This window comes from Eutrigla gurnardus (genome assembly GCF_963514095.1).
Source record: "Eutrigla gurnardus genome assembly, chromosome: 13".
Classification (NCBI taxonomy): domain Eukaryota; kingdom Metazoa; phylum Chordata; class Actinopteri; order Perciformes; family Triglidae; genus Eutrigla; species Eutrigla gurnardus.
Genome location: NC_139936.1, coordinates 27459343 through 27486107, shown reverse-complemented (window position 1 = coordinate 27486107; position 26765 = coordinate 27459343). Strand labels below are relative to the sequence as shown.

The 26765-nt window shown below is 41.9% G+C and overlaps 2 protein-coding genes across 4 annotated transcripts in view; both read left to right on the top strand.

Moving 5' to 3' along the window:
* Nucleotides 1-613: 613 nt before the first annotated feature.
* On the top strand, nucleotides 614-13862 carry rnf10 (ring finger protein 10). Its single transcript, XM_084025133.1, has 17 exons — nucleotides 614-1150; nucleotides 1966-2150; nucleotides 2337-2533; nucleotides 2623-2713; nucleotides 2828-3012; nucleotides 3129-3265; nucleotides 4842-4996; nucleotides 5260-5385; nucleotides 5549-5810; nucleotides 6857-6990; nucleotides 8870-8987; nucleotides 9090-9191; nucleotides 9287-9424; nucleotides 9534-9625; nucleotides 9759-9816; nucleotides 11665-11829; nucleotides 12487-13862. Exons 1-17 carry the CDS (start codon nucleotides 988-990, stop codon nucleotides 12558-12560), a joined length of 2382 nt encoding a protein of 793 aa, XP_083881259.1. The 5' UTR covers nucleotides 614-987; the 3' UTR covers nucleotides 12561-13862.
* A 3775-nt stretch (nucleotides 13863-17637) lies between these two features.
* The window catches only part of LOC311022648 (uncharacterized protein), a 50565-nt gene continuing 41437 nt past the window's right edge, over nucleotides 17638-26765 (top strand). For 2 of the 3 annotated variants that reach the window (XM_084024092.1, XM_084024091.1), the window contains exons 1-2: nucleotides 17638-17936; nucleotides 20471-20559. In XM_084024092.1, coding sequence (XP_083880218.1) covers nucleotides 17888-17936; nucleotides 20471-20559 — 138 coding nt within the window. In that variant the 5' untranslated portion in view covers nucleotides 17638-17887. The remainder of the gene's footprint in view (nucleotides 17937-20470; nucleotides 20560-26765) is intronic. The other variant, XM_084024093.1, reaches the window with a different exon arrangement.

The window sequence follows — 26765 nt, the reverse complement described above, 5'->3', positions numbered from 1 at the left end:
ATCAAAACATCAACAAAATTACTAATATACAGTTGGTAAAAATCTTTTAAGGCGCACAGATATCTACGTTCTGTCGATATGGAAAAAGCTGCCCAGCTCGTAATCATGGTAGAACTGGAAAGAAAATATATATTTTTTGAAATACAGGGTAAAAAAATGTCCATTTGTTTATGCCCTTATTCTTTGTGATCATCTTATTTAAATGTATTTGATTGTTTTTCACTTAGATATATTTCCTTAGTAATCATTCTCTAAGTGAGGCAAATAATGAAACAATGAGACAATTAAAAACATCTTAACAATTGGGGACTCCACTATGCGAATTTAGTGCTATTTTTTTTTTTTTTTTTTAGTTTTAAGCATATTTTGATGATTATCGAAATAGTATCCTGTATCGCAATTATGTTGTCAGTGTAATCGTGAGGCAAATGTTCATATTTACGTTTATATTTAGGGCGTCTAGCAGACGCTTTGATCCATTAGTACATTTGTCGTCAGAAGGTTTTTTTAATCGCCGTCAAAGCTTTTAATACTACATTTCCTACAATACTTAGCGGGGCACTTATTCGCCACATTCGCTGGAGGCGCAAGAGGAAACATCCGGGTCTCTCAGGTTTTTTTGGCGACCCGTCGCCATTAGTGTAAGCTCGTCTTAGCGAATATATTTTTTGGTAACATCACTAAATTTTCACGTTTTCCAGTTATTGGAAAACATTTGACGCCTTGTCAAGGGCATTTTGTTTTCCTTAACGAGTAAAAACCTCACATCCGGGGGTCTTGGCCCCTCGTGGCGAGCTTTCGTCCTCTCTTCCAGCAGGCTCCATATTTTGAGACGCCGAAATCGTGTCTCTTATTTTTTTCTCCGGTTGTTTTATTGTCAAGATGTCGCCGTAATGGGGTCTCCGCGTTTGACAGAAATGAACCAGGGCCTTCGTCGCCTGACCCGCACTCACTGCAGCCCGCTTCCCCCTTTCGTTTTTCTGTTTGATGCTAGAGAGCTCGGTGGCTCTCTACCCGGAGCTCGGCCTCAGCACCGCTCACTGCACGCAGACAAACATGGAGAAAAACCCCAACAGCAGCGCCAACACCAAGGTTCCGCCCCGGTCCAGCTCCACAGGCCCAACGCCTGGCGATTCTAAACCCAAAACAGGTGAACACCCCACAGTACACAACATACGTTTCACTGGAGGTTGTCAAACACAATGTCAGCACCGTCCTGCTAATGGCCTGTTGGGGCCTAGCAGTAACGTAGAGGTTGTTTATCTGCTGTCGCTGACGCCGCTGTCAAAGCACCAGCCCTCTCATCGCCGAACTTCAGTGTTAGCTAATATTTGCACACACCACTATTTGTAATACCGTTTGCCCTGTATGCATGCACCACAGCTCTCATATGCATGGATGCAGAAACGACAATCAAAATCTGCAGAAATTCAGTTTTACCTCTAGCTAACGTGCATTGTTTATCTTCCACACTAACCTGATTATGTGGCCGTTAGGTAAGGCCATGTTTGGGATCTTTCTTTCTTTGTTTTGTATGGTGTCATGCGCATTTAAATTCCTTTCATTACTTTTGTAGGGTTAAAATATTTCTCCTAAATTATGTGTGTTCATGAGGAAAGTGTTGGACACCGCATAATCTAATCTAAAGAGGTTGATTTATGACCTTTTTAATTAACTGAGTTGAATTCTGCAATTTGCTGCGTGTGGGTTGCCCACATGTACGTCAATCTCATCCGCTGGAGTGTAGGTTTACAGGCCTCGTTTTTACCGATAGAACTAACTATACTAGGTTTGATTAAGTATGTTTAAACCCGGTTACAGTGTCCTCCGTATGGCTGACTTGTTTTCTTGCAGCACTTTGTGGTTAAAAACTTAGGAGTCTGGTATCAGCAAAATGAAAATGTTATGTTGAGGGATATTTCTGTATTCATGTTGCTTATTAATGTTTTTCTGTTTTTTTTTCAGAGGGTAAAAATAATGGAAGCTCCAAGCGCTACAGCCGCAAACGTGAGCCCTCCTTTCCTAAAACTGACAGTTTCCAAGGCTCACGCCACGCCAATTCACAGAAAAGCAAGAATTTTGACAAGAGACCCTCTCAGAGAGGTGGAGGACGACAGTATGGAGTTACAGGTGGAGGACGACGTGAGGAGGTTTGTTTCTCAAGGATTATCCTTTTTTTATTATTATAAAATCGAAAAAAGAATTTCTGTAATGTGAAAAATATTTCAGGAAGACTAATGAATATCTTGTAATATTTGAACTTTGACCAGAATCATGAGCATAATTTTTTAGTTAAAATGTTCATTCCAGATTGTTATCCACCTCTGCCTCTCAAGGTAGCAGAGACACGCCGGGCAGAGTTTAGCCCAGCCCAGTTTGCTGGACCGAAGAAAATAAGCCTCAACCACCTACTGAACTTCACCTTTGAACCCCGTGGGGGTAATTGTGGTTTTGGAGACTCCGGTTGGGGCCGCCGAAACAAATGGGGCCACAAGCACAAGCCCTTCAACAAGGAGCTTTTTCTGCAGGCCAAGTAAGCAGCTTCAAAACGCTTACTTATTCAAAATGCAAAAGGAAAAAAAGCCCAAACACTTGGGACTTAATTAACTTTGTGTGTTTCAGTTGCCAGTTTGTGGTGACGGATGACCAGGACTACAAGGCTCACTTCACTGATCCGGACACTCTGGTCAACTGGGACTGTGTGCAGCAAGTGGTGAGTGCCTTCCATCAGTGGAACTGTGCTACCAGTACATGTGTATAAATAATAGAGGCCATTTCCATTAACATACTGATGACTGTGATGAAAATCTGTATGTGCATACTACAGCGCATCTACAGTCATGAGGTGCCATCTTGCCCCATCTGCCTCTACCCTCCTTTGTCAGCCCGCATCACCCGGTGTGGACATATCTTCTGCTGGCCGTGCATGCTGCACTACCTATCTCTTGGTGACAAGAGCTGGTCCAAATGCCCCATCTGCTATGAGGCGGTTCAGCCTGCTGACCTGAAGAGGTAGATGAGAAATAAATAAAGTCTTGTAGGCCAACTTTGAAGTAAAAGGCTACACATGGAAAACACTGAAGCCTTCACATAGAGGCAAATTAGTAACAATTGGTTTCTTGTGGCAGTGTGGTTGCTATGGAGACCCGACAGTATGTGGCTGGAGACGTAATTACCATGCGCCTGATGCGGAGGGAAAAAGGGGCTCTGGTGGCCATGCCCAGCTCTCAGTGGGTGAAGGTGGAAGAGCCCGTTCGCTTTGGAGGTGAGAGACGGGCACCTTTTTATCAAAGAGATCAACAGTGTTGATTTTGTCTAAGCATCATCGTCTTCAAAATGATCTTATATGGCTTACAGTAAATCTACAGCACCTTCTACATAGTTTTTATGTTCTCAAGCAAGATGGGTTATACTATTGGAAGATTCACTACTCTCTCTTGGTCATCGTCTACCGCTTATCCTGTATTCAGGGTTGCGGGGGGGGGGGGGGGGGTGGGCTGTAGCCGACACGTAGAGACAGACAGGTAACCAGTCTATCACAGGGCTGACACGTACAGACAGGTAACCAGTCTATCACAGGGCTGACATGTAGAGACAGACATGTAACCAGTCTATCACAGGGAGACATGAAGAGGCAGACATGTGTGGGAGGAAACCGGAGAACATCCAAACTCCGTACAGAAGAAACCTGAACTGGGACTCGAACCCACGGCCCTCTTGCTGTGAGGCGACAGTCCTAACCACAGCCCCCGTTTCCACTGTATTTTTATTATTGTAAAGGTACAATATAGGATTTTATCTTTGATTGCGATAAAAACACTGACAATAAGTTGATTGTGGTGAATTTCCATTGTTGGGATAATCGTTAACGCAACACTTAAGAAGTTTTCCTCTTCGGTCCCCTTACAGGTTGGAAGGGAATTGTCCATTACTGCCGTCGTAAATAATTTAGCCTACCGCAGCCTACTGTCGCACGCACGTTATTTGTTACAGAACCGGCTCTGGAAACGGTGAACGATGTCCAGTGACAAGGTAGAGTAGCTAGCGCCTTAGCTAAGATTAGCCAACATGAGCCAGAGCAATAGTTACATATATATTAGCACAATAGCTAACGCCTTAGCTAACATGAGCCAATAAAATAATCGACAATGTTTTGTACACAGATGCACACTGTTGGAAAACAAAAGATTACCGATATTATTTACAAGTCCAGCAGCAACAAAGCCAAGTCACCATCCGTCTTGCATTTTGTAGCCCCCTTCAGCTCTCGCCAACGAGTGTGAGCCGGCCCGATATTCACTCTTGTGCGAGCTCTCTCTTTGTCATGCTCCCGTTTTCTTTTCTTCGCCTCATTGGACATTATACTCCTCCTTTTCTTTGCAGGCTCTGCCATGACGCCAATTTAAAAACTACCTAGCTGCAAAGTACCTTCCACACACCTGCCGGGTGTTCTCCCACTGATCTCTATGCAGAGCCTCCACCTACTGGCTTTTGTAACGCTTGCCGTAAAGCAGGTCAAATTCGTAGTCTCATTAGAACTACAAAACCGCTACCCGACGAGGCAAAGTTACATAGAGCGGTTACAGCCAATAGAGGGCTGCAGAGCGAATGCTGAAGTGCCGTTTTGAGGTGATGAACCACTGAAACTATTTTGGAAACATTATTTTAAGGCACGAAATACTCTTTAGTGTTGCTTTCAATCATGGTAGGGAAGTGAATAATAGAGCATGATTTATAAAATCTCTCTATATATATATTTAAATATAACATGTTTATCCTTTTAATTATACAGGATTTCAGCATGATTCCCTCTCATGTACTGTGTGACGTGTGTCTTGTAGATGCGTGTCTGAGCCCGTACTCCAAGCTGCTGCTGACCTCCCCGCTGCAGGTCCTGAGCCTGCTGGCAGAGGAGAAGGCCGTCCTGCAGGCTCAGCTCAGTCAGGAAGGGGACGCCCAAGGCTGCTTCATCCAGAGCGCCCTTTGTCTTTTGCAGGTCACTAAAGCTACATGCCATTCTGTGACACCGAATTATTAGGTTATTTTGTATGACAGTTCATAGTCAATGTAAAACAAATCATTGTAAGAAATGAGTGCGTTCAAAATGTATAAATCAAGCAGGCATGAAAAGGTGAAAATGGCTAACATGTATTTTTTAAGATGCTACTGAATGTAAAATTTATAGATTTTTCTCTTGCTAACTACCTATAACTATAGACTGATTATTTACATCTCTAACTGTATGTCTTTATGGTTCAGGAGGGAGAGGAAATGCTGCTGAAGCAGCAGAAGGCAAATGTAGGAGACAGCGTTGAACTTTCCACTCTAACCCTGGAAGAATCTTCTCCTGTGGAGGAAGTGGTTACAACCATCAGCAGCACCAAGGTGAGTCCAAAGTGCATCTTTTCATCATTTTTGTTTGGCAATGTTGTATCTATTGGTGACAGGCTAAGATTATGTTGTATATCCCCCCCCCCCCCCCAATTTTGTAGCTGCTTCTTTTAGATGGTATTAAACATGAATAATAAGAGGTCTCTTTCTGTTGTAGCCTGTGCTGCAGTACTCCTCTGCATTTGATGACGAGGTGGTAGAGGTCCCTGAGGATGCCACAGCAGAGCTGCCAGGCGTCCCTGAAAGTGTTTTGGAGAGTGTGCGAGAGGAGCCACCAGAGGCTTTGTTGGATGCAGCCCCAGAGCCCCAGCCTGAGGAGGAGGAGGAGGAGGAGGAGGAGGAGAAACCTACCAGTCAAGCAGAGTCAGGTCACTCCTCAACTAGTGTGGTGCACGGACCTTACTACTATTTCTACCAAGGTGGGGAATCCCTGCTCTCCTCCCTTATACTGTGTTCACACCAAACGGAAAGTGAATTTTGGTGCCCCAGCAATTTCATACAAAATCAATGCAGAGATGTGAATTTGCACAAACTATGCAAATACATGTATTTCACATCATTTGCGCAAGTTAAAATATATCAACTCACAAGAAATTTGTGAGACACTGAGTCGTGAAAGTCTTTTGGCATTGAGAGTCTCCTCCTGATTTAAAAAAAAACAAAAAAAAAACAGGTCAAACTGTGTAGAAAAGTATGTGTATAAAATAGACTGTCTATGAAACAACAACATTGCTGCTGTATTTATGTCTAGATGTTATTTTGAGTGTTGATGAAGCAGCTGCAATGTTAGCATAGCCTAGCACGCATCAATCCAAACTCCATTCCGAAAACATTCATTTTAAAAGTTGGTTGCATACAGACCTAACATGACCTCAGACTTTTTACAAATAACCATCATTATTTATTTATTGTATCTGTTTATCACAAGCCAAATAGTTTGTTGGGGTTCCTACAACTGTAGTTAACCAGCCAACGTGTGTTTTGCTAGTTGCAGTGAATGCAGCTTGGTGAAATCCACCGAGCACCTCTGGGTGATGTTATGAACTCAAACAGGATGGTGTTTGGTTTCCAGGCTTATCTGGGACTTCAACATGAACAAAGCAGCAATAGTGGATATTTCATCCATGATTAATGAACCCACTCTGCTCTGACTCGTCTAGCATCAACTCTTCACTGCCCACCAAAATCCTCTGGCATTGATTTCCAAGCTCTCACTGAAGGCAAACCTGCTGAGTACATGAGAACCAACTGATCGTTGAATGTAGCTATAGCAAGACATGGACAAATACTCTCAAATGAGCTGTTCATCAAAAACTGACAAATCCTGTTTGGTTAGTAAAAATCTGAATTACGTAACATACTTAAAACATAACTGGAAAATCTCATCCGTAGTCGGTTAACAACGAAAGGGTGTAGTCCGACCATTATAAAGTTTCAGTACATTTTGCCTCGTTTCTCCCTGCAGCTGATGACTGCCAGCAAATGTTCCTGCATCCTGTGAATGTACGCTGTCTGTTGCGTGAATACGGCAGCTTGGAGGCCAGTCCTGACTCCATCACTGCTACAGTGGTGGAGATAGTGGGACACACAGTTACTGAGGTCAGCAAAGCAAGGAAATACAAATCACATCACTATTCACATCATTGTGGTCTCTCTTTTTCAGGAGAATGTGATGGGCGTTACAAGTTTTAGGCAGTTTTTATCTTATTAAATCTACTGTAACTTGCTTAAAGGACCATACCAGTCTAATTCTGACTTCTCTCCATTAGCAGAGATGTCCCTCGTCTTCACCACGTTGTGTGTGCATCTGTGTCTGCAGTGTTTACATTGGTAGAGCTCAGCCTCCCGGTTTTAACCTCCGTTCACGGCCAGTCATGTTGAAACGGTGTGTAAAAAGAGACTGTCTCTGGGTTTAGGTCACTCAACCTTCTGAAATCAGTGTTTTTTATTTGATCTAACATCACTGTGTTACTCTAAAGTCACGTCTGCTTTCGAAGCTCGAAGCAGGTTCTGGGTTCACTTGTTCTTAATGTCCGGCTACTTCCAGTTTACGTAAGTGGCCCGGGTGGAGCTAGCTGTTGAGTCTCATTTCGCCTTATGCCGACCTCAATAACGAGCACAAGGAACACATGTTCTCCTGGCTGCATCCCATTGGCCAAAAGTTCTCTGGCTGGCTCTGATTGGACTTTGTAACCAGGAAGCGGTGAGATAAACAAGCTTGTACGAGATTCGCTCAACGTTGGTTTACGATCTGCAATTCAATATAGAGAAGAAGAAGAACAACAACAAGTTCCCAACACTCCCAGTATGAATATGAGGAAGACGTACTGGGAGAAGTTGGACATCATTAATTTTATGGCACGATTTTTGAGCTGTATCGGTATGAGGCTGACATTCACACAAGCCCAAGGTCTAACTTCTAGCCAATCATTGACCTCCTTTATACTTTGGTTCCGCCCTCTGAGCTGTCAATCACCACAGAGCAAAGAGATCTATTGAGCCTAATGCTATTACGCCTGGAAAAATAGTTTTTTAAAAGAACTGAATTTTGAACTTGAATTTAGCTAGGAGGACGATTTTACTACTTAAAGGACTGTACCACTACATGTCATTGTCCATCGACAACATCGGCCACCTAGTTTACTTTTTAGTTTGTTTGTATGTGTTGTCCATATTCAAACCTGAAAATGTTTATCAAGGTTAGTTAAAACTAACCTCATCTTTAAAATCCTCCTTGGAGCTCAAATTCTCAAATATTTGAAATAAGTTCTTGTAAGGAACTATTTTTCTGGGGTAATAACATTCAGCCCAACGGCTTGGCTCTATTGTGATTACCAGCTCAGAGGGCAGAACCAAAGTATAAAGGAGGTAAACGATTGACTGAAAGTTACACAACATTAATGATGTCCAACTTCTCCCAGTACATCTTCCTCATATTCATACTGGGAGTGTTGGGTAGTAGTCCTCTGACCAGTATCTTCTTCTCTACATTGAATGGTGGATCATAAACCAACGTTGAGAATATCACATACAATTTTGTTTGCCGTTGTCCAATGGGATGCAGCCAGGAGAACATGTGCTTGTTATTGAACATGTGCTTGTTTTTGAGGTCGGCATACAAAATCAGACTTTGATCTTGATATTACCGGCTAGCTTCGCCCGGGCCACTGGAAGCAGCTAGACATTAATAACAAGTCAACCCAGAACCTCAATCAATGAGCACATTTTAATGTCTTTTATTAGACTAATACAGTTATTTAACATCAATAAACACTGATTTTCACAAGGTTGAGTTACCTACCCACCAGAGTGTTTTTACACACCGTTTCAACATGAATGGCAGTGAACAGAGGTTAAAATGGGATGGATGAGCTCTATTAAATTATACAGTCAGATTTAGACTGGTTTGGTCCTTTTTAAACTCTTGAAAATGGCAAAAACAGTTTATTTATTTAACTGACTTTTCATGCTGTTCCAGGACATCCGTCGTCGGCATCGTTATCTGGCACATCTGCCACTCACATGCGAGTTCAGCATCTGTGAGTTAACCCTACAGCCACCGACCCTGTCCCAAGAAACTCTGGACACATTTGCAGGTAAGAACACTGCCGACTTTCAGCATGTAAATGTACAGACGTTACAAGGGCATTTCATAGATTGTAACTGTTGATTGTATACTTTTTCCACAAAATGACTAGATGACTTGGAGAAGAGACAGCACCTGAGGCAGAAGAAAGCTAGAGATGAGAAGCGCAGAGAGAAGCGAATTGAAATTGAGGAGAACAAAAAGCAGGGTAGATGTAAGTACAGCTATTCAGATCTCAAACTGAAAATCATACCTCTGAGATGTAAGACTATGGGTCTGCAACTGTATTTATATTCATACGTCACCCAGATCCTGAGGTGCATATTGGATTAGAAAACCTTCAGCATTTCCCAGCTTTCGGGTCTCCTCCTCACAACAGCAGCCCCCCAATGCAGCCTGACTTCACATTTGCCCCCCCATCCCACCTCAGCAGCAGTCCATCTTCTGGTAAGAGCAGCTCCTTCCTCTGCAATGTGTTGTTCACCTCTATAAATGTCATTTCTGGCTTATTTTTAAACCTTTGAACATTATAATTCAAGCATTTTGTTGTTTTTAGATGGGATGATGTTTCCAAATCTGAGTGGGCAGAGCTCTTCAGCCACTGTGGGTAGTGTGGAGGATGACTCCCACTGTATGTCCTTTGCACAGGTGTGTATGGCAAACACACAAATTAGCAACAGAATTGATTGAGGCTGTCGTAAGGGAAATGCATCACATAACTGAAATGCTGACGTCGTAGAACATAATGCATATACTTGACATGGTCCTGTGTCCTGTCTAGATGCTAAGAGATGGGAAAGCAAGAGGTGATGCTGGGCCCAGGATCACCCCAAAGAAGGGTAATGAAAGATCTTAGATTTGTAACATTACCTAAGTTTAAATGTATAAGACAAACTAAAGTAGTTGTACAGTTAATTTGTGTGCATGCATTTTGTTGCACGCTGTCAGCCCAAAGTGGAACCACTAAAATAATGGCACCAGTGTCAGTCCACTTTGTTGTCAAATGAATACCAAATAACAAAGTGATTCGTCATACTCAAACCTTAAAGTTTGTACGTTTAATAAAAAATAAATTAAAAAAACATACTCATATTTGCACAAACTGTTACTATATCCAGTCACATCCTGTCACTATAACAGTAGTACAGGAGATGGGTAATATGTCGAAAATCAGGTTTCTGCAACCTTTTATTGATCCTAATTGCATTTACAAGATTCCGCCTCATTCTGATAGAAACGACCACTTCTCTAACGCAGTGTCAATCACTGCTTGTAAACTCTGATCAAACTGTCAAAGTGGGCAGTACTGGTCAAATATGAATCAAATTGCCCATTTGTCTCTTTACTCTTTCAGAAATGTGCTGTTTAGTGGTCAAATGAGACTGGTCGGGACCTGACTTGTGGAAAATCAGGCAGCAACCTCTGCTTCTGAAAAGTGAAGCCAAGTTGAAGTGCCTTAAACTTCCTTTCCCTCTAATGGCCACCAGGGGGCTGCGACTGGTTGCAAAAATAACTGATTGCCTGAAATTCTATAAGAAATCGAGCCTACTATTCACGTGATTTATTATCTCAGTAAACATGAGTTTATGGTCTCAATCTCTAGTTTCAAGTCTTCTTCAGTCCAACATGATGTTCATTTAGTACATGATGGTCTATTTAGAGTCCAACAGACCAGAAAACAGCGGATGCTTTCGGGCGGGGCTACCTTGTGACAAATTGCTAATGTCGCTACCACGTTACCACTACAGTTAGCAACTAAAATGATTTCAACATTTAGCTGTAAAGTTGACCTTGAATTATGACGCTAACTTTGTTAGCAGCTTCACACCAGAATCCAGATGGATCTGCTGCTTGTGTGCAGATCCAGTCCATCCTCAGCCCTGAGATTCTGTGATATACTATTTGGAAAATCTGTTATAATTTATCATAAAACAATGCTTCATTGATGAATCATTCATGCTATTTACACATTTCAGTATTCGATTTGCTCTTTACTCTTTGGTACAAGTAGCACGTATGGATAGACGTGTGGGTGAAGAAAAAGGAGCTTTGTGTAGTATTGTGCACTTTTTTGTAAAGCCTGTTATTCTTTAGGTTTTTCAATTCAGTTCTATTTATATAGTCCCAAATCCTAAATTTTCCTGAGAGGGCTTTACAACCTATACAGCATACAGCATCCTCTGTCCCTGGACCCTCCATCAATTAAGGAAAAACTACAGAGGAAAAACCTTTTAATAAGGGGGGAAAAAGGAAGAAACCTCAGGGGGATAGACACTGAGGACTGATCCCTCTCCCATAATGGACAGAAGTGCAATAGATGTCATGTGTACATAATAAACAAATGAGGCGAGATTATTATAATACTGAAATAACTGGTTTAAAGGATTGTTTTACTAGCAACTTACTAATAAATTCACAGGCATCTGAATTCAAGTGAGATATAAATAAGGAGTAACTAAATTACATTTAATGTCTTAATGTCTCAAAATGAGTCCTCTGAATAAAAAATGGCTTCTCAAAACAAGACCAGTTGAGAAATACTCCAATAATCACACAAACGTAAAGTATTGGGTGTTCTACAACATTTCAGAAACATAATCCTTTACTATACAAAACAAAATGTGGCTGCTGCGCAGTGCAACTCCCTGAAGGTGTCCTGAACTCACTCCTCCTTCTTTGCCATGCAGACAGACTGTTGGCTCCCCCAGCAGCAGACAGTGATGGAGAGAGCGACGGGTCAGACCGTGTCCCTGTGCCCAGCTTCCAGAACTCCTTTAGCCAGGCTTTTGAGAAGGCACTTCTGCAGCTGGACCACAGTCCAGCTTCTCCACCACAACCTGTCGTTGACCCAGGTCTGGAATCTATCAATGAACTCGATTTAGTCAATTCAATTTTGATATTTTCAAAGCTAAGAGATGAGATGAGATCAATGTTGTTAGTATCACAATGGGGACATTTACAGGATTACAGCAGCAAAAAGGATAGTGTAACAACAAGAGGCAGATCAACTATAATAAACAAGATATAATGGTAAAAGATCAGACTGTGTGGTTGAGCTCACGTTATTGCACATATGGGATAGAATACATGAAATGTTGATATTGCACATGAATTAATGAGTAAATAATGGACTGTTATTGTAATGTGTGGTCTTGTAGGAGCTCTCCTTCACACAGTAACACTTGTACACTGCCTTTAAATTGTGGGAGTATCACTCCTTTTTTCTGCACCGTTATCATGATTTAAAAACCTCAGGACGCTCATGCGAGGCCGCCATTGTATGTATGTAACATACATAACATGTCGCATAATGATGCACAGCAACTTCGCTTGCGCATCAATAGTCGTGTAAATGTGCACAACAAGCAAAAGTGAATCTTCCAGTGTTGCATCAAAGTTCTTTATAAATGGTGGCATATCTTCTCTACGTGATTACGGCGCAATCATGTGTCCAAACAACTTACGGTTGATTTAAAATATGCACTCATCCTTGGTGTTTTGTCTTTCAGATGAGAGAGGTGGAAAGAAGAAGAAGAAAAAGCAGAAACTCCTGTTCAGCACATCCATGGTTCACACAAAGTAGACGACACTGAAGTTAATTTAGTCATATCGTTTCCTGAGTTCATCTTCCACTGCTCATATGTTCACCTCCATGCAGATCTTTCTTGGAAGTATAAGCTATGGAAAAGGTTTTAGTATGTAGCCAAAGTTCATGCTGCTTTTATTCATTGTTTTATGGGCTTGATCCATTGTTTGGGTGTCATGCCATCAGTTTAACTTACCAGGATTTTTCATTGTACAACTAGGTCAAAGCTTTGCTATCACCTCCTGGCACGCAAGCCTTATGGTTTACATTTGGTTATGATGCGAATTAAAGCCAGGACATAACGAGCTGCTGGCTCTCATGTATGGAGGCTTTTCATGGCTTGCATCACAGTGGTCGCTGTATGGACATCAGCATTGGGGATACATAGGTAATTTTGATGAGATCATTCTGGGTGCTTTATATGACAGTAGCAGTCAGCCAGCTGCAGCCACGTTGCACCTTTTAAATCTTTCCAAGATACTCAGTGCTCTGACATCAATGTGGAACTTCAGCTGAGAACGGATGCAAACACAAATACTTGTTAGTGTTCATCACAGGTAGTAATTTGGACTCCTCACAGTTAAAAAGAATCGATATGGGGATTGTGATCGCCCTGGTATTTTGACAACATGAATACATAATGTTCTAATACCATCGTGTGGAAGTGAAATACAGTATTGTATTAAAGAGATTAGATCTGTTGGTTCAACAGAAGTATATATATCCTGCGTGGTTAAACGCACATTTTCTCATTTTTCCTCGTCATCTTCTGTTGCAGGTTGGCTAACCTTTAACATTACTTCCATAGTTTAATATCTGAGTTGAAACTGCGTGAAGTTAGCCAATTGCTGACATTTAAAAAATGCTTCTGAAACCTGAAGAGAAGTGGAATCAAATGTTTTGGTTTTGTTTGAGGCTTTTTTAAATCACCTTCTGAGCAAGTTTAACGACTAGTGTACATAACTAGTCTTTTGAAATTAATAAACAATTGTGCACAATCAACAAACTGACTTTTTGATGCTGCTGTAATCTAATGCTAAAAGACACCACAGTACAACAAAGGATCATTTTTGGTAAGTTTAAACGCTACAAATCACGTTAGGGCGGTGGTTGCCAATGCCATATGCAGTGTTTAGTTTTCTCCACATGATGGCAGCACAGTCAGGCCTAGGCCTGATGGCTATCCAACCTATCATAAAGCTATCGCTGAGCAGGGTCAGAAATGAATAAAATGAATGTAGTTGAAATGAATGGATTATGAGGATATACTTGATGATATGAAATGTTTTTTCATTCACACAGGTGTTACCCAGTGTTTTATTTTAAGTGTCAGTTATTCCCAGTGGGTATATTTTCAAGAACATAACCAATTATTTACTGGGATAGGGATTAAAGCAAAAGATTACTGAAACTATCCCCATTAAGCTCGACATCAGAAAGGAAGTCTGGCTGATTTTCCCTTAAAATTGCCATTCATTTTGTCTACTCGCGAAAGAAGCGCCCTGTAGATGAAGATGTTATGCTTTGTCAAAGTATATTTAGGCAAATATCACTTTCCTTATAACAAAATACAACTTTGGCTCAAATATTACTCCGTTTGTGGGTTGTGCTCAAAGTCTGTATATTTAAGATGACTTCAACCATTGATTTGTAGACTACGATTTTGAAGCCTTGGGTGCAGTCGAAAAGTCAAAAAATAAGGTCCTAACTCCTATTCCTTGACCTCTGGGGAAAACGTCACAGGGTTAAGGAAAGGCGATAGGAGAACGCAAAAGGATTTAGGAATAGTCGACCGCGGTGCTCAGAGAATCCGACCGGACTTTCTCTAAGCTACGTCATTATAACGCGGCCGCTGATGATTGACAGCTGATGATCGGCACCTGCGATTGATGTGCGTCTGCGCTGGAGAAACTACAATAATGGACTACAAAAAGCGCATCGTCCACTTCTCCCCATGTTGGTTTTATAAGCAGCTGGTTCACTGACCGGCTTCAGGTCCAGCAGCTCCTCCTTCCTGACCGTTTGCTGTATTTACGTTTCATTCGTGGTTTTCGTTTCGTTTTTGTAAAGTTTGTAACATGATTGAAATAAATAAAAAAAATACCAGTCAATTAGTATCACTGTCCACACACATTTATCATCACTATTCCAATTACTATGTCTGCATGAAAGTCATTGTTAAATATGTAAATGCACGTTTGTTTTCATGAACGGCCGAGGTGTGCGTCACTTTAAATGTTGCTCTCGCAAAGAATTGTGGGTCGGTGTAATCTCCTTTCCTTTCGTATAGGAAGGTCCGTTGCAGCCTATGCTAAAGGAGCTCTGAAAGGAAGCATTGGACTATTCGACTACACCCCTTAGGCTCGTTCGACTTGATGTAGCCGCCTGCAGCGCGCCACCTAACGTGATGTATTGTGGGTTGAAAGCGATGCATGATGGCTAGAATTTGAGTGGCGACAACGGAAGTTCAAAACGCCGGCCGATCACGTGGTCCATGTAGCCTCCAAAAGTTCCCGGAAGTGCTTGGCGGGCAATTGAAAAACACTAGGAAAACCACGACGATCGGTAAATAATGGTCAATAAATGCTTTGCGTTGCAACAGGTATATTCTTGTGTTAATTGATTTGAACTCCGTTAAGTTTATCAACTTAACTTTACTGTACAGTCGTTGAAAAGTCGTAATATTTTCTCTTTTTCTTAACTTTCAGATTTGAGTGAGGAGAAAGGTGACTAACAAAGATTTGCCCATTGACTGCACATTAGGTCTGGACTCGTAACAACATTATGATAACTGTATTCTAATATGAAATCCATGGCAAATAAATTACACTTTGATTTGAATTCACTATTTCTATCACTATGTGTTAACTATTCTTCCTCATCTCAAACTTACTCTACTCAGTGATGCACAATAAATCAGTAGCACAATAAATCACAGTCTTGTTTTTCCCAAAAGCACTTAATACCACAATAAATTCCTTAAAACAGTATGTAAAGAAGTGAAACAGATCAGCATGTTAAGCTGTTTGTGTCCTTTTCACTATGAAGTCCTTGACAGTCTTCACGATGGTGTGCTGTGCTGCGTGGGGATGCTCCAATCGCTCTGAGAGGGGTGTCCGCATGTATGGCTTCCCCAAAGACAGGGACAGGCGAAAAGCATGGGTGGTTAAAGTTGGAAGGAGCCATTTAACCACCTACAAAGACACTACTAACAAAAAAATATGCGAGGTAATCATATTCAAACAATGCATTTGCACTTTCGCACACTTTCAAATACCACACCACTGGGAAGTTTAAGATGTTTTTAATTAAAAACAGAACAGAGAACAGGAAAAACAATGCAAAAACCAAGGGAAGTTACGTTGTAAATATAACGGGGAAGAAAAAGAAAATGACAGGAAAAAACACTTGAAGGACTCTAGTCCACACCTCCGCTACAGCGGAATGGTTCTCATTGGTTAAAAGTTCAATGACGTGTGTTCAGGTCCGCACTCGGCGGCCACCTTGTGGTGAAATGATACTTTTTATTTTGGTCGCATTGATCTCATGGCTTGATCTAAAGTTCCGTGCATTGTGTTGTGAGTCGGCCTATTATATGTGAGGTCTGGTTAATACAAACATAGAATGATAATACAAATATACTGGAAAAAATAATGCCTTCCACATGTTGCCTTGCGTGTGTGTGTGTATGTATGTATTTATGTATATATGTGTGTGTGTGTGTGTGTGTGTGTGTGTGTGTGTGTGTGTGTGTGTGTGTGTGTGTGTGTGTGTGTAATATATATGTTTTATATATATATATAACATATCCTATTTGGTTTGCTGCTGTATTCTATCGCTTGAACACCATAGTCACGTTGACTTTGTTGTCCGACTTGACGGCGTTTGCCTGCCGTCTCTTTTAGAGCCCGCCCCCTCAGACACCTGCAGCTCTCGTCGGCGTGATAAGTCAAGTCAAGTCAAGCCAAGACCATCCCGAACGAGCCTCTTGTGTTCCGGATTTTGACTGTCACCATCTTGGAATTTTTGCAACCAGTGAACGGAAGTGACCATATTTGGACTGCGGCAGCGATGGGTGGATGACAAACACCAGTAGAGGCAACCTAACTTAGTTTAATAATTTACAGCAACAATTTTACTTTACAGCTAGTGTTAGTCATCTCAGAGGCTTATTGCGTTTGTAGTGACTGTAGGGAGGCTGCAGTAGTAGGCTTGTATATATATATATATATATATATAAACATATATATATAAATACATACATACACACACACACACATACGCAAGGCAACATGTGGAAGGCATTTTTTTTCAGTATATTTGTATTATCATTCTATGTTTGTATTAACCAGACCAGACCTCACATATAAATAGGCCTACTCACAGCACAATGCATAGAACTTTTAATCAAGCCATGAGATCAAAGCGACCAAAATAAAAAGGCAAATCATTTCACCACAAGGTGGCCGCCGAGGGGGACCTGAACACACGTCATTGAACTGTTAACCAATAGAGAGCCATTCCGCGTAGCGGAGGTGTGGGCAAGCCGGTTGCAGCCACTGTAGACCGCGCTGCCAAGCGCTGCAAGAAGCGGCTCTTAAAAACTTGTTCCCGCGATGTTTTGGGTCACGTGATATGGTCGCGACCCTGTGATGTCTTTGCAGTCGGCTGCTAAATCGGACACAATTCTAGCCATCATGCATCGCTTTCAACCCACAATACATCACGTTAGGTAGCGCGCTGCAGGTGGCTACATCAAGTCGAATCCCCCTAGTGACTCTCAACCACAAGGTAGCCCCGCCCTCTAAAGCATCCCCTGCTTTCTGGTCTGGTGGACTCAAATGGACCATAATGTACTAAATGAACATCATGCTGGATTGAATAAGACTTGAAACTAGAGATTGAGACCATAAACTCATGTTTACAATGTTTACTGAGATAATACATCAAGAGAGGAGTAGGGTAATTCTATCATAGTCTTACATGCAACCGGACTTCTTTTTCAACCAGAGGACTCGCTCCTGATGGCCAGCAGAGAGACTGCCAGTTTAAGGCACATTGGCCGGGCTTTACTTTTAACCGTGCGGTTGTGCTGCGCTTTATTTTGAAAGTACCAGCGGAAGACAAGTCGCGCTGGCTCACTTGTCACTTGTTTCGGCCGACCTGTTCTGCGCTGTCTACTCTAGCCTGTCAACATTGCAACCTGAGACGGGATGGCCAGCCAGTTGGCTAGCTAAGTGTAACCAGGTTAGCTACTCTGCTAACCATTGTATTACCCAACTGCAAAGACTCGTGTTTTCACTTCTAAGTTTGGAAATATTATTATGTTTGAAGTTGTTTCGACAAGAGAGGCAACGCTGACTTTCTCATACGGTAAGTTGCCTTCAGTTCTGTTAAACAGCCAGCAAAAGACGGGTTCAGTTAGTGATTCCATTTTGCGAGTCAATCTTCATGAGTTGTTAGCTTGCCGTTGCTAGCCAGCAAGCTGTTGATGTTTAGTTGACTCGAGTAATTTCACAGTTTGAACTCCATGTTTGCCCTGAATGCATCGTGGTCCTTCAGTACTTGAGGGTAGTTTGTGCTTTAAATTCAGTTGTTGTGAATAGGCCACCCCTGCTTGCTTTATATGACCCGAGTGCTACGAGGTAGAAGGAAGAGCTAACACTTGTTGCAAAATCCCAGACGGAGACGGAGAAATAACTATTATATAAACTGATGAAATTATCATAGTTTAGATCCGAAGTAAGCGAGTGTTGTAGCGTTATTTTTTTATTTAGTCGGAACAACTATGACATATCTGTAGTGGCATATCATAATTGATCATCTGGATGCATCTTATTGTATTTCCTGCTTGCATGACTACATGTAACATTTGACGGATGACATTACATCTAGTCTTTAGATTAACTGCGGCACATTTTGCAGTCATGCTTATTGTGCTTGTCCCTAATCAAGACTACTTTTTGATGTCAAGAATGCCTTAAAATCCTTACTCCAGTCTACTGGACCACGTCCTAATTAATACTGATAAAGTTACAGAAAGGTTCAATTCTGTATTCATCTTGGATGACAGCAGGCAGTGAGGTTATACAATCTATGTGTGTATTGTTATTTAAAGCTGTGTTGTTCACTATCTATAAGCGATACTATACTTCTTCTTTTAGTTGATAATAGATCATGACTTGACATAAAATTGTCTGTTGTCTATTGTAGGAAATGTCTTCTGTATAACTGGCTGAACCAGGTTACTGACTAGATATCTTTTTCTGTATATGCTTCCTGTTTGAAATCAAAGCCATTTCTCAATTTTTGCTACACCTACTTCTTACCTGCCAAATGTTTTAAGATATAACATACTTATGCAGAATGCCAGAAATGATACTATCTTTTTGTCGATTGTGGCTTTTTATTAATGTGTGTTATGTAAAATTATCATATGCTGAAGGCTATATAAGGCAGACACTTTACTAATCCCTGCTGTGCAGCTCGACCCACCATCACAGTGAATGTTTAGCATTCCATCTTGGCGAAGGCGTTTCCTGTCAACATCTAAAGTTCACTTTTTCAACCTTCAGTCAACATCAGGAGAACACAAGTTAATTTGTTTTCTCAGGAGCATTTATATTATATTTCCGTATCCTTTCCTTTCCCATTTTTGATGCAGATAATGTATGGGTAAAGATGATTTATAGGCATAGGACGATATGAAAACTTCATGTCACATTATTCTGTCCATAATAATTGCAATTCACAATTTGATCCCGATAATCATCAAAATATGCTTAAAACTCGGCTTATAAATATGCCTAAAAAGGCACTAAAATATATGGAAGAAATTGAAAACATTTTAAGAAACCTATTTTTTATTTCATCATAGATAGGATCTCCATCTTAAATAAGTCATACTAAATCATAAGGTTTCCCTGCAATAATAAATGAAAATATATATTTAAATTTAAATTATTATTTTTTTAATTACATGATACTTTCTGGGGCTGCATGGTCACTGTCGCCTCACAGTGAGAGGGTCCCGGGTTCCATTCCCGGGACAGGTTCCTTCTGTGTGGAGTTTGCATGTTCTCCCCATGTTCTCTCCGGGTTCTCCGGCTTCATCCGAAAGTCCAAAGACCTGCAGGATGGACTTGTCTGTCTCTACATGTCAGCCCTGTGATAGACTGTTTACCTGTCTGTCTCTACATATCGGCCCTGTGATCAACGTGGCATCGTGACTTTTCGTAAATATACACGCCACTGCCTGTGGCGTGTTATCTATACGCAATTCGAGCGTGTATGTGTATGTTTTGAGCGAAACGACCCAACACATCCGCGTGTTTGTCAGCGCCCTCTAGCGAAACGACCCATCACATCCGCGCGTGTATGTATACGCCCTTTAGGGTTAGGGTTCGGCGTTGATAAACGAAAAGGCGATTGTGCGATAGTGATAACACGCCATAGTGGCATACGAGTTGGCGTGGCATACATACGCTACTTCATGAGATCAGTCTGCTGTGATAGACTGGTTACCTGTCTGACTCTACATGTTAGCCCTGTGGTAGACTGGTTACCTGTCTGTCTCTACATGTCAGCCCTGTGATTGACTGGTTACCTGTCTGTCTCTACATGTTAGCCCTGTGGTAGACTGGTTACCTGTCTGTCTCTACATGTCAGCCCTGTGATAGACTGGTTACCCCCCCTCAGATGCAATCAGCTGAAATGTAAGGGTGTTACTATGTTTACTCAAGTCTGTGTCAGTGTAAATATCATGTGTTTGCTTCTGTGTGGAGGCGTGAGAACACCACAGTGAAGAAGGATTTGGAGTGGACAGCCCTGTGGCTCTGCCGTGATTTGTCTCGTCAGACTTGACAAGTGAAAGTGTGCTATGTTGACACAGACTGTGTTCCTCTTAGGCTGCTTCAACTCGTTCCTCTTGTGTGATATGACATCGCTGCTTGGTTACAACAAAAGCCAGAGCTCTATAGCAGACAGATCTGGTCAGGTAAGATATTCTGGGATTATCTCGCAGTGGTTGGATCAAGTATGTCATATCCCTGTCTCTGGTATAGATACACAGGACACATGTGGAAACATTTGTTTATAGAAACAATTGACAAACCTGATTATCATCAGATGATATCCGTTTATCTCACACCATGCTTCCTTTTAGATTGAAGAGTCAGTTCAACATAAACATCTGAAGGTTCATTCAGGAGGACCTGAATCTCAAATGGTGTGAGTTTGTGTTCCATGTGTTACAACATGAAAATAACAATGACATTGTACAATTGTCCAGCTGCTCCCCTGCCTTAAAGATACACAGTTGAATCACTGCACAAGTAATACTGGCATGTGGGGGCATACTCACTACTGAGTCACATTATGAGCTGTTGTGATGAAGTTTTAATTCAATTCAATTTTATTTATAGTGTCACATCACAACAGAAGTTATCTCACGACACTTAACACATTGAGCAGGACTAGAATACGCTCATGATTTTCAGAATTAATACATTTTCAAAGTACAGCGACAGTGGCAAGAAAAAAACTGCCTTAATAGGCTTTTAGGCAGAAATCTCGTGCAGCCCAGGCCCTTGGGTTCCAACGGCATTTGGTGTTGGTAGTAGTATAGTAGTAGTAGTAGTAGTAGCATTAACAGTAGTGGTAGTATTAACAGAAGAGAGAGTGTCAACAGAAGTCGTCCATGGCAGCAGGCACAGCAACGCCGAGATGGATCCATCCCAACAAAGTCGCTGTAGACCAAAAAGCAGGAGTAGTTGAGGAGCTACAATATGGTGTTTCCAGCATCAGGCCAGTTAGCAGTCTGCATCTGTTTCTAAGATTCCTGAGTTTGAGGGTAACGTGGTTCCAATTGAAGGCAAGACGTGATTAATTTTGTCTCCGTTCTCTAAGATCTCTAGGAATCCATGGCTCAGTAGAGCTGTGACTCTGTCAGCCTGGCTACAGTACTGAAAAGAAATCTAGGGTTGTTTTTATTTTCCTCTATTAAAGATGAGTAGTAGGCTGCTCTGGTATTACGGAGAGCCTTCTTATATGTTTTAAGACTGTCTTGCCAGACTAGGCGGGATTCTTCCAGTTTGGTGGAGCACCAGATGATTTCAAGATCACGCCATTTTTTTAAATTTACGAGTTTGGGAGTTATACCAGGGAGCTAACTTCCTATGTTTTATAGTTTTCTGTTTTAGAGGAGCAACAGAGTGGAGAGTCTTTCTCAGTAGGCTTCCAGATTAATCTATAAGATAATCCATCTGGGAGGGACTAAGACTAACATAGGGGTCATTCCGTGTAATTTCATCAAATGCCTCCCACCTGACCATCTCAGAATGTCCTGAAAAAATTTGAGTACAAAGACACACTTGTTAATAGGACTAATCCAAAATATTAGGTCTCTACTGTCAACAGTTTTCTCATGAAACGTCATTGAATGAAGGGTAGTTTAGACGGTTTTTGGCATCATACTCTGAAAAGCCATTTTTAAACGACATTATCTGGAAAACTATCTCACCTGTGGCCTTCAAAATTTCTACAGTGTATATCTGTTACTAATATCCTCCAGACATGGAATATCAGGGGTGTAGCTCAATGATAACCTAGTATGGTAGGTACTTAAAATGAGGCTTGTTGAAATAAAGTAGTACATTTGAAGAGTGGCTGAGCTCCCATTTTTACAGATAAAAGACTTCTATCATTTCTGCCTCTATCTCTGGTGTTAGCTTAAACATTCTACAAAATATGGTCTCTCTTAGATTATTAGTTTCACAGATATTAAGGCTCAAAAATGGAAGTTAACACATCTTTGCCCAATTCAGAGTCATATTCCAAAAAACTGACAACACGTATCTGGTCCAAACTTACTTTATTTGAAAGATCATATTCTTGTTAAAATCATATTAAAAAATCAGGAGGGTGTTTTGCCTCATTTTGTCGCAGTGATTTTTTTAAAATCCTGATATTGGTGTGGTTTTTGTGGCTGGTTTTGGTACTGCATGTCCTAATAGCCTACCAGTAAACATCACAGGAGGGCAATTCAAATGTGTTTTTTACCATTTACCAAAGACTTACATGTGACTAAATGCTACTGATAAATTTAGCCTTACAAAAACATTCAAATGTAGCACAGTTGTAGAGGCAATAAGTCCTTGAATGTGAGTTAAACATGCTGAAAGCAGCTTTTAATTTCTCCCAGGGGGAAATTCATGTGGTCAATTGCACGTCTCACAAAACATCACAAACCAGTGGCTGTCATTTACAACATCCACATGGACATTAAAATCCCCCACAATAATAACCTAATCTGATTTAAGGACTAAACTTGATAGAAACTCTAAGAATTCAGAATATGGATCAGGAGCACGATACACTATAACAAACAGAATTGGCTTCATTGTTTTCCAGTTTGAGTGTGAAAGGCTATGAATCAGGCTCTCAAATGATTTATAATTTAGTTTTGGTTTTGCATTGATTGATAGGCTTGAATGCCTCGAGATATATGAGTATTAATATGGCTGGGAGGACTAGCTTCATTTAAGAAAACAGTCTTCATCACGCAGCCAGGTTTCAGTCAGGCAGAATAAATCAATGATTATCTGATATTAAATCATTGACTAATACTGCTTTAGATGAGAGAGATCTAATGTTTAAGAGTCCACATTTAATTCTCTTATTTTGTTCGTTTTTATGAGGTTTTCATGTGAAATCCCTTTTCTGTTGGACTGAATTAATTTGGTTGGCTGGGGGACAGACACTGTTCTTATGTGGTTTTGGTTTTGGGTGGGTGACCCTCTAATGGAGGTGCAGAGAGGTGTGTAAAGGCTGAGTTATGCTTCCGCGTCGACACAACGCAAGGGGGCTTGCGGACCCCTTACGTCCTTGCGGACCCCCCTTACGTCCAACGCAAGGGCCTGACGTGTGCCTCCCAAAAATCCTAGACGCGCGTCGAGGCGACGCAACACCAACGCAGCGGCTTTGGCTGTGATTGGTCCGCTAACTACATCCGCTGGAGACCGCTATCCGGTTTCCACTCATAAACACCGCCATTTAAACTTTTAAAAGGCTACTGTTATTGTTTTCACCTCGTTTTATTGTTTGCACCTTGTCGCTTTTGCACAAAGAAATAAAACACCAAGTTCTGAAAAAATGTGGACGTTTAAAGCCGGAAAGTAAACAAATACGCTATAACGAGGCTACGACGATATACGTCAAGAGTCTCGGTCGGTCGGTCAGTCTTTACAAAAAACATAGTGCCCTTTACCGGTGTGGCATTGAATTGCATTTCGACACGTAAACCCAACGCAGAACCATCACGGTCTCCAAGCAACTGCGTGGCCGTTGCGTTGCCGTTGCGTTATCACTACACGGAAGCATAATCAGCCCTTAAGACTGCAACTCTGCTTCCTGGTCTCCACACTGGTTTGTCATGTTTTAGGACTGCCAATGAAATCAGCAATGTTTCTAGATAGGAGAGAGGCTCCATCCAAAGTGGGGTGGATGCCATCTCTCCTGATCAGACCAGGTTTTCCCCAGAAAGGAGTAATCCCGGGAGTAGTCCGGTTAGTAACAGTAGAATTGCTGATTTTAATAGTAATAGTCAAACAAGACCACAGCGTCAGAGCAGTCTGGATCAGGTTCTACCATGGTCCAGGGAGACCTGCTAGGCTAGAAAGCACAGGGACTCCGGGGGAACACACACACACACACACACACACACACACACACAGTGAGACTGAATGACTGACTGACTATAAGTCCCCCAGCAGTCTAGGCCTATAGCAGTTTAACTAAGAGCTGGCTCAGGGCAAACCAGGGCAAACCTGAGCCAGCCCTAAGCGGTGTCAAAGAGAAAGAAGAGGAGCTTGATAGCTGAAAGCTCTGGCCCCTGTTCTAATTTTGGAGACTTTAGGAACTACAAGTAACCCATTATTCTGAGAGCGTAGTGCTCTAGCAGGACAGTAGGGTTTAATGAGCTCTTTAAGATATGATGGTGCCTGACCAATAGGGATGCAACGGTTCTCAATATAATATTAAACTGCACTGTACGACATGCACGGTTCAATATGAACTTGTCAATTGAGGTATTTTCGGTTTTGCAATAAACATTTCATGTAATTTCACGTCTCCATTCTTGTATTTCTCTCTGAATTGGCTATGTCGGAGCTTTAGAGCCTGTCCACACGAAAACGTTTTAAGTGCGTAAACGCAGAAGTCTTGTGCGTTTCGCCCTGCTGTCCGTACGAATCCGGCGTTTTTGCGGCCTGAAAACGCACTTTTTTGAAACCAGCTCTCAGGGTGGAAAAGAAAAAAACGGCACCCCTCCGTTTCGTGTTTGTTTTCGTGTAGATGGCGAAAACGAATACGCTGACGTCATCGCCCCGCTCCTCGACCCTCGAGCCTGAATTCTTCCCCCGCGACGTCTCGTAACAACAGCGGTAGGGCTGAACGATTTTGGGAAAAGATCTAATTGCGATTTTTCTGACAGATATTGCGATTTCGATTTGATTCACGATTTCCTTCAAATCAAGCTTCAGTGATTAATTACACAAATTTATATGTGTAATTAATCCATCCCAACGTGTGACAACGCCTCGTCAAGGTCCTTAGGGTGACGGCTGTTGATGCTTATTGTTGGTTTTATTTATACGGGCCAAATTGTCATTTTATGGGTGTTTATTGATCGGGTGGTCGGGTGGAGATTAGCCGTAACTCTCACGTGTTGCCATAGCAATAGCAAACATCCGGCCAAGCTCCGTCTCTTCTTCTGCGTTTTTGTAGCAGAAACAGCGCCGCATAAGGGCCTGGAATATGTACTACGACCTGAGTCGTTTTCAGTGGATTCGTCTGGACGCGGATTTTCTTGAAACGACCCCAAGGCAAAACGGAGAAAAAAAGTTTGTTTTGCTTCGTATGGACGGCCCCTTAGCACTTGAACGCAGCCTGTGTTCACGCCTCCCTGCCAGTAAATATCCAACGTCCTGGAAGCAGGACGGCTGAGCACCTAACACCTTCAGTTTAAAACAGTTGTCTCTCCTTGCTGCTTCCAACAAGTCGATTCTACCGATGCAGAAAACACAAGAACACAACAGGTGCAGTGGGACGTTTATTGATAACGATTTTCAGCTCTTTTCCGTAGTTGCGGGCTTCCGTCACCCAATCCAAACACTCGATCCGCGCTCTACTTTTCAGCACTGACGTAATTCTAGACTTGTATAAAACAACAGCAAGGCATCAACGTGGAACTGGCTAAAGCACAGAGTCTAGCACTGACCCAGATAGTTGGACCTAACAGAGAGTTATCTCACTGTGACGGTCCACTATATGTCAGAGATGAAAAGCAGTACTCCAAACTGTCCCCTGTATGAACGTCATATATAGGCTACTGAAGTAGTTTTTGTTCAATGTTGTCACTGAATGACTTAACTGTCCAAAGGCAGTCCTCCACATAAGTATTCTACAATCCCGTTTCCACAGATCTATTGTATCGGTTGTTTTCTGCTTTAGAAATGCACTTGGGGAGGGGGGTGGGGGGGCAAGCCATACAGAATCTTGGAGACAAGACAAGCATCTTTAAGATTATCCCAGCTCAGTAGATTTGGATTTCTTAGCCATTAATAATGGTAATGGGTGTTTGGCTTCCTGTCAAGTACCTTAAAGGGATAGTTCGGAATTTTGGACATAAGACCTATTTTCCAAGTGAGCCGGTGTGTTCGAGACGTCTGGAGACGTTTTCAAGAAATTTCCCTCAGTTCTTCTAGTTGCCGAGTTCGCTTATGCTATGGCTAGCGCAAGTCAATGGTTCTTAGCTAGACAGGCATTAAAAACAGTCTTGCCCACTCCACAGTGCACCCGAGGCAAATCAATTAAAACACTAGACTGTCGATGTACATATCTGTGTTGATAGAATAATATTTGAAACAAAACTAACCTCGCATCGCATGAATCATCCATTTTTTGAGGAACTAGTTTCTCAGCAGCAGTGGAACTTTACTTTGCTCCGTCGGACTCAAAACTCTAAGACGCGCCGCCCGAAATACTGCCCGTAAATAGGCAATTGAACCGGGCCAAACTGTCGGCACTTATACCCCCAAGGCTGTCTGAAAAGCCCTCGGAGCTCACTCAAACACCGGGCAGCCCACGGCCACGCAAAGCCACAATTACGCATCGCGAACCCGGACCACTGCTCCGTCCGGAGAA